Source organism: Tursiops truncatus, chromosome 3, assembly GCF_011762595.2.
Source record: "Tursiops truncatus isolate mTurTru1 chromosome 3, mTurTru1.mat.Y, whole genome shotgun sequence".
Classification (NCBI taxonomy): domain Eukaryota; kingdom Metazoa; phylum Chordata; class Mammalia; order Artiodactyla; family Delphinidae; genus Tursiops; species Tursiops truncatus.
The window spans coordinates 162,005,027-162,012,810 of NC_047036.1; the positions used below are offsets into that span (position 1 = coordinate 162,005,027).

A 7,784-nucleotide genomic window follows, 5' to 3' on the forward strand; every position below is an offset into this window, starting at 1 on the left:
CTGGACTCTCTCCTCCTCTTTTTTCCTGCGGAGGAGGGACGCCTCGAGATCGCCCTAGGGCGGGTTGGCCGCGAGTGGGGGCCCGGAGATGCTTCTGGGGGGTGAGGTCTTTCTGGGTGCGAGCCTGGGGGTGCGGGAGTGGGTGTGGTGGTGGCTCTGAGGATGGTCTGCAGGGAAATCCTCTGCTTGTGAGGAGGGGTCAGGAATGTCTGGAGAGGGACTCATAGGGTCGCCACCTGTGTGACAGAGCCCTTCTGTGTAGGGTCTCCGGGAAAGCACTTTTTTTATGGGGGCGGGAGGCAGCTGTCGGCTGAGTGGGGTCCTGATCTCTGGAGCGGGATGTCTGAAGAAGTCCTCGGAGGGTCGCCCCCGTTGTGTGTCAGAGATAGCGTCTGGGCTGGGGATGTCATTGTGGAGTTTCGTGGGGGGGGAGGATGGGGGTGTCCTCAGCAGGTTGCCGTAATATGTGGCAGGATCGTTGAATGGGGACAGTTTTGGGAGAAGTCTTTTAGAAGAGAGAATAATTGTTGTTTTCATGTGCCGGGGTTGGGAGTGGGGGACATGAGCATGCTCCAAATGTGAACGAGAAGAGCAATTTTTTGGCGGAGGGGCAGGAATACATGAGAGGGGGCCTGGCAGGGTGTCCATGGGGGGGGAGGGGCGGGGACAGGAATGTAGTGGTCCTCAGGGAGTAGCTGCTTGTGTTGGCAAGGTCTTTGTGTAGGTCTCTGGGAGATGGCGTCAGTGTGAGCCCTGAGGTGGCCCCTACCTGCCGGCAGGGGGCTTTCCGGAGGGGCGTCACACCTTCCTGGACTCCGGAGGGAAGGAAGCGAAAGTTTCTTCTCGCTCTCCGCGGGCCCCCCCCTGGACGCCGCTCCTGAAAGCGGGGGCTCCAACCAGCTCTAGCCGCTGGGAGAGGGAGAGCGGAGGGGGCCTGCCAGGAGGGTAAGGCACCACCCACGCCCGCCCGCTGGCCCGGAAAAAGCCGGCTGAAGTCTTGTATAGAGATCCTGGCCCCAGTCCTTATATGGGCAGCCGGAAGCGGCTAGCGCGCATGCCCTACGTCATTACTTCCAAATATAGTTGTGGAAGTCTGGCAGATCTAGTGGCGGGAAGGTTCGCGCACCAGTGCGGGGGGGTGTGTGTGTGTGTGGCGGGGGAAGCCTCCCCTTAAAGGGCCCGCACCACGAGTGAATGGAGCTGTTCGAACAATTCTGCATTTTCTGAGGAACTGGAATTAGGTTTTCTTGGAACTGTAGTGCGTAGCGGAAGGTGGGGCCGATGTTTTCTATCTATCTGCTCTATCAGTGCGTGGCTCAGTTTCTAGGTCCTATCCCAACTCCGCCTCCCGGGAAGCAGAGGCGGAGAACGTCTGCGTCGTTTGGGGGACCGCAGCCACATGTTCACTCGGGCTGGGTTGCGGCCGGGTCCTCCGCCTTACGAGCTCCACGCCCATCGTGGATTTCGTGCCAACGGAAACTGGGGTGGCGGAGGGGGGATGCTCAAAGAGGAGCGCAGAGATGGCAGCCTGGGCTGCGCTTGTGTCTGCAGACGTCCGCCGCCCGTGTAGTGGGCAACTTTGCCCTAGAGCCAGCCAGCGTGTCCCGCTTTCTTAACTGCTTCCAAACGAGGGGAGTGACGGGGGCTGGCGGACGCTGGAGAGACAGGAGAGCTTCAGGTTCCAGTGGTCCCCTTTCACCGCCGTGGCTCATTTATTCGTTTAGCAAATATTGGACGAGTCATTCTGCCTCGGTTTCCTCACCTGAAGAAATAAGATATAACTACCCTCCGCGGAGTGGAGGTGAGAGATCAATGAGATGTTTGTGAAAGGAAAGCCTTTAGCGCCTGGCACGTAGTAAGAGCTTAGTAAGTGTAAGCATCGTTATTGATTAAAAAAAACAAAAACAAGACATTAATTAGGCGCCTGGTAGATGCTAGGCACAGTTCCCACGGGGGATCAAACAAGACATTAATTAGGCGCCTGGTAGATGCTAGGCACAGTTCCCACGGGGGATGTATCAGTTAGAACCCAAGTCTTCCCGGGTGCGAAGGGAAACGTGCTGCCTACGACCCGCAGGGGTCTCCAGATGCAACCCGTGGGTGGACCCTGAGCCCCACCCACGGCGCCTGTCCCCTGGGCCCGCGCGCGGGTGCAGTGCGGGGCCCTGAAGAAGCAGACCACCCCGAGAGCTCAGCTTGGGCTGGGGAACGCTCCTCCTCACACGAGTTCGAGTCCCTTTTCTTTGCTTGGTAAATTCCACCCTGTCGCTTTAAGGAGTCTTTCGCCTCAGAGCTGTGGAAAGCCCGGATGCGACTTTCTGATTGGGCGGGGCGTCTCAGTGACTTCACTTGAGGTACAAAAGGGCCCGGGTGGCGGGCGCCGGGGTAGAGCGTCCTGGCAGCGTCTCGGCGTGGGTTGGCTTGTACAGAGAGGCGTGAACGAGCGCCTTGTCCAGTGTGCACCTGCCACCTGCCCTGCCCAGCCGCGTGTCCCCGCCGCCTTCGCCCCTCAGTCAAGCAGCTATGGAAGTGCAGAAGGAGGCGCAACGCATCATGACCCTGTCGGTGTGGAAGATGTACCATTCGCGCATGCAGCGCGGTGGCCTGCGGCTGCACCGGAGTCTGCAGCTGTCGCTGGTCATGCGCAGCGCCCGGGAGCTCTACCTCTCGGCCAAGGTGGAAGCCCAGGAGCCCGAGGTGCCCTTGCCGCCCGCCCGCTCCCCTGACCCTTGTCTGCACCCGCCGCGGGAAGCGGAAGCCGCAGCAGAGGTAGCGCCCTGCGACGGTGAGCAGCCCTCTCCGGAACCCATGGACACGCAGGAGACACCGAGAGCGGAGGAGACCCCTGCCCGCAGTGCCCAGCGCCCCGCCAAAGTCAGCCGCAAGCGGCGGAGCTGCAGCCTGAGCGACGGTGGGGACGCTGCACTGGTCCCGAGTAAGAAAGCCCGCCTAGAAGAAGAGGAGGAGGAGGAAAGGGCCTCTTCGGACGTCCTTGATCGCCTGCAGCCCCCTCCGGCGCAAGCGGAGGGCGCATTCCCCAACCTGGCGCGTGTCCTGCAGAGGCGCTTCTCCGGCCTCCTGACCTGCAGCCCCGCCGCGCCCCCGACGGCGCCGCCGGCGTGCGAGGCGAAGCCGGCTTGCCGCCCGGCGGACAATATGCTGAACGTGCTGGTGCGGGCCGTGGTGGCCTTCTGAGGGTCCGTGAGCGGCGCTACCAGAGCCCAGAGCGCGGGCCGAACCGTCGGCCAGAGTGAGCAGACCCAAGGCGAGGCCCACCCCCGGGGGAGCGCCCGTGGAAACCGTGGAGAGGGGCAGCCGCCCTGGCTGCCGAGATGCCCTGAGAGGGACTCTACCCACGGGGTGCCGTCGCCACCTGTGTGCAGCGGCGACACCAAGAAACCTGAGCCGGGGGCGCGGGCGTCTTCCCCCAGACCTGCCGCGCCCACAGGTGCTGTCTTAACGGACTGGGATATGGACCTTACGCTCTCCTTCTGGGACTTGGAGAAGGGAGCTTTGGTTCTTTAAACTCCTCAGGGTCGTACTTTATTTTTTACTGGGGGCTGTGCTGCCCTTTCAAGGTTTTTCAATAGTTGGTGTTTGCGTTTCCAACCTCGGAGAATTCCAGGCACTTCCCTTCCCCCTCCAGTGACATACTTGTGCAAGCGGTCATCGTTGCGTCATGGGCAGACGTGGGGAGCTTCCTGTTGTCTTGCGTGGGTGTGAGGCCTGGGAGGAGGATCTGGGGTGTGGACGCCCAGGGGAATGGGAGGAGGGCGGCCTGAGTCACTTCGCCTCCGCGTGGTGTGGGTTATTGCCCCGAGCCCCTACGCCTTCGGGGGCAGAGGGCAGATCAAATTTCAGGTTAAAATTTTTCTCATCTGGTGTGTGAGAGGTGGGAATATGTTGACAGTCTCAAGCTTGAGCCTCCCTCAGACCTAGAGACACAATCAACCCAGACGTTCCTGGTATGAATCACGGAAATGGGGGGAGGGGGTTGTTCAGAGCGCTGTAAAGCTGAGCTGGGATCAGTTGCTGGTGAGACTGGGCCAGTTTTGGGGGAGGGGGGTTCTGTTTACCTTTACTGTGGTGGATTCTGTTAACTCCATCTGTCTGGCCTTTTTGCTAGAAATGCCAGATAGGAAAATAAAGACCATTTGAAGAAAAAGTCTGTGGAGCCCGTCTGGTTTTCTTCCCCGGTGGGGGAGGGGCAGGGTTAAGGGGTCAGGAGCTGGCTGGCGGCTTGCTGGGGCCCCAGAAACCGGTCTGACCGGCTACCACGTGGGCAGAGTGGGCGGGAAGGGGCCGGGCGCCTTTTCTTTGCCAGAGCACTGAGTGCTGATTGCCTGGTGCTCTGACCTTTCCTTAACCCTCTCACGTTTGGGGGTTCCTTGGACATTCTCCTGTATTTCTGGCTGGGTCAGAGTGCTTTCCGAGTTCAGACGTTTGGGGGATACTTTGGGTACTGTGCCCGCAGCAGAGTCGGGGGACCACACCTCCTTTGGAGACTTGAAGGATGTCTCCCAACAGTCCTCCCTCCCCCCCCCCCCCCGCTTGATTAACTGAATCAGCAGGGATCCCACAACTGGGGTGGAACTGAGGTGAGCTTTGGAGCACACTTTATGCCCAGTTCCAGTCCCTGGCGGTATAACTGTGGTTCAGGCTAGGAGGTGTGCTCCCAGCCTCAGTTTCCTCATCTGCAAAGTGGGCCTCAACAGCTTCCCTGCGAGGCTGTGGGTTTAGAAATTCCCGTGGGAGCGCTTGTTTGCTTTGGCCCCACCCCATCCCCAGGTTAGCCCCCCAGAGAGGAGGAACCCCTCACAATTTCCCCAGTGCTGGTTTAGGAGAGCGTTTGTAGATGTTGCACTGGGACTGGGGGGTGGGGGGTGGGGGCTGTTGGGAGGACAAAGGAGCCGCAGGTGCGGGCGGTGAAGGCGGCGGGAGGCGCCGGGAAAGCTCCCGCCCCGCCTCCAGACGGCAGGCTCCGCCACGGCTGGCCTCCCGAGACCCGGGGGACCTGACCCCGGGGGTTGAGGGAGGAGGGCGCGGGGGAGGGGAGGCCCCGCCCCCGAATGCCCGCCCCTGGCTCCCCTCCTGCGTCGTTCACTCATCGCACTCCCTCCTCCCTGCCTCCCTCAGGGCCCCTCAGGGGAATCTCGCCTCCACCGCAGCCCGTTTCCCTCCCGGGAAATGTGAAAGACTTTAGTGCCGCCCACTCGGGGGACCGACCCACAGCTCCGCAGTGGGATGCTGGGGGACTGGAGCCCCACACCCCTCGCGGTAGCTCAATTCGTCCGCGTGGGGGCAACTCCCTCGAGAACCTGGCCCGGCCCCGGGAAGTCCCCGGCGGCTGGGGAGGGGCATCACTGCGCATCCTGTCGCAGGAACCGCCGGGCGCTTCCTTCCACGGGAAGCTGCTTGGCCGACCCCCGCCCCCGCCCGGGCCGCCTGGGGGTTTCCGGTACTCGGTCACTGGGGGCTGAGGGCTGGAGGTGATGCTGTGGGAGACAGGCCAAGTGCCCCTCACATACATCCGCTTAACGTATACCCTTCCCCAAGACCCCATTTCACCCATCAGAAGAGACAAAATTGAAAATTTGTCACAACAGTCGACACTGATGAGCCATGGACTTTCCACGCCATTACATGGCATTGGATTATTGGGACAAGCCCTCTGGGGAATAATCGATTGGACAATAGCTGTGAAAACTAAAACTGTCACAGATCTCATAGCCCGTGGATCCCCACGGAACCTCAGGCCTGGAAAAAGAGGTTCCAGAAGGGTATTCACTACAGCATTGTCCAAAATTGGCACAAATTGGGGACTTCCTTGGTGGCGCAGTGGTTAAGAATCCTCCTGCCAATGCAGGGGACATGAGTTCGAGCCCTGGTCCAGAAAGATCCCACATGCTGCGGAGCCACTAAGCCCATGTGCTACAACTACTGAGCCTGCACTCTAGAGCCTGTGAGCCACAACTACTGAGCCCGCGAGCCACAACTACTGAAGCCTGCGTGCCTAGAGCCCGTGCTCTGCCACAAGAGAAGGCACCACAATGAGAAGGCTGCTGACTGCAACTAGAGAAAGCCCGCTCGCAGCAATGAAGAACCAACACAGCCAAAAATAAATAAATAAATTTATAAAAAAGCACATACAGCAGATATTCACTACTATATATAAAATAAACAGCAAGGACCTACTGTATGGCACAGGAAACTATATTCATATCTTGTAATAACCTATAATGGAAAAGAATTTGAAAAAGAATATATATCTAGGGACTTCCCTGGAGGTCCAGTGGTTAAGACTTCGCCTTCCAATTCAGGGGATGTGGGTTCGATCCCTGGTTGGGGAGCTAAGATCCCACATGCCTCAGGGCCAAAAAAAAACCCCATAAAACAGAAGAAATATTGTAACAAATTCAATAAAGACTTAAAAAAAAAGGTCCATCTATGTCTATATATATCTCTGAATCACTTTGCTGTACACCTGAAACAAACACAACATGGTAAATCAACTATACTTCAATTTAAAAAAAAGTTGTTTGTTTTGAAAAAAATAATAAAAGCACATACAGCAATACAAGTACATGTATATGTATGGGAAAGTGTGTACAGACACTGTGCTAAGCCCAGAGAGCTGGAAGAATGGTTCCTCACCCAGTAGCTCAATGTGAACGAGAGCTCCCCTCCCAGCTTGAGTCTGGTCTAATGCTAATGATTTGACAGGGTTGATTCTTCCTGCTTTCAGGCCCCCACACTCACACTCCCACCTCACCTGTGATTCCTGCCTCAGGCCCTGGGTCCATCTCTGTCTATACTCACCCTTAGGTAGGCTTATTCAGTCTTAAGGCCCTAACTGCTACCTCTATGCTGACTCCCAAATTTTGCTCTCCATCCTGGACCTCCCCCTAACCTCCAGACTTGTCTGGCAAGTCCTCTCTCTCTGTCTCCCCTTGAGGCTCTAAGGTATTCCAAACCTAGCAGGACCTAAAGAGGATTCTTGCTGCTTCCTGCCAGCCTTTCACCGGAGGAGGAATCTTCCTTGACTTCCCTTTTCTCCTTCCTTCATACCCCGTCCAGTCGCAGGTGCTGTCAACTTGACTATCCATCCCACTCCAAGCTTTTCCCCATCCTCATGGCTCCCACCTTGCTGTGAGCTGCCTTCACCTCTCACCTGGGTGAGGGCAGTGGCTTCCTCCCTGCCCTTGACGCCCACAGTCTATTCTATGCAGCAGCTGCACTGATCTTATAAAAATGCAAACGGGATCATTTCACTATCCCAGCTTTCCTCTGCTTCATCTACACTGGCCTCCTTTTTGCTTGGAGAACAGGACAGGTGTGTTCCAACCCCAGGACCTTTGCGCCTGCTGTTCCTTCTGCCTGCAATGCTCTTCTCCCAGACATCCACAAGTCCATCCTCACTTTCTGCTGAAATGTCACCTCCCTGGGGAGGCCTTCTTTGGCTACCTGATCTAAAATAGCACCCCACTCTGCTACCTACTCCTTTACCCTGTTCAGCCTTCTTTAGAGCACTGCTCACCTCCTGAAAGGATGTATTTAAGTTCTATTTAGCATCCATGGCCCCATATAAATGTCAATTCCATGAATGCCCAGCCCAGTCCTGAGTAAGTGAATGAGGTTGGCTGGGGTAAGCAGGTGCTAAACGCTTAATATTTATTATCTCATTAATCAGTGGCTTCCCATGGCTCTTAGAATTGAATTTCCCAAACTTCAGGCAGTTGAGGGTCAGGATTTTTGTCATATCTGCTTAACAACAGTACTATTAT

The 7,784-nt window shown here is 57.3% G+C and overlaps 1 protein-coding gene across 1 annotated transcript; it reads left to right on the forward strand.

Annotated features, from left to right (window-relative positions):
• The first annotated feature begins 678 nt into the window (after positions 1-678).
• On the forward strand, positions 679-4,165 carry IER2 (immediate early response 2). The gene has a single exon (XM_004331390.4). It carries the CDS (start codon positions 2,524-2,526, stop codon positions 3,193-3,195), a length of 672 nt encoding a protein of 223 aa, XP_004331438.2. The 5' UTR covers positions 679-2,523; the 3' UTR covers positions 3,196-4,165.
• The last annotated feature ends 3,619 nt before the right edge of the window (positions 4,166-7,784 follow it).

Coding starts and splice junctions, on each gene's coding strand:
- IER2 (XM_004331390.4), top strand. CDS start 2,524: ATGGAAGTGCAGAAGGAGGCGCAACGCATCATGACCCTGTCGGTGTGG.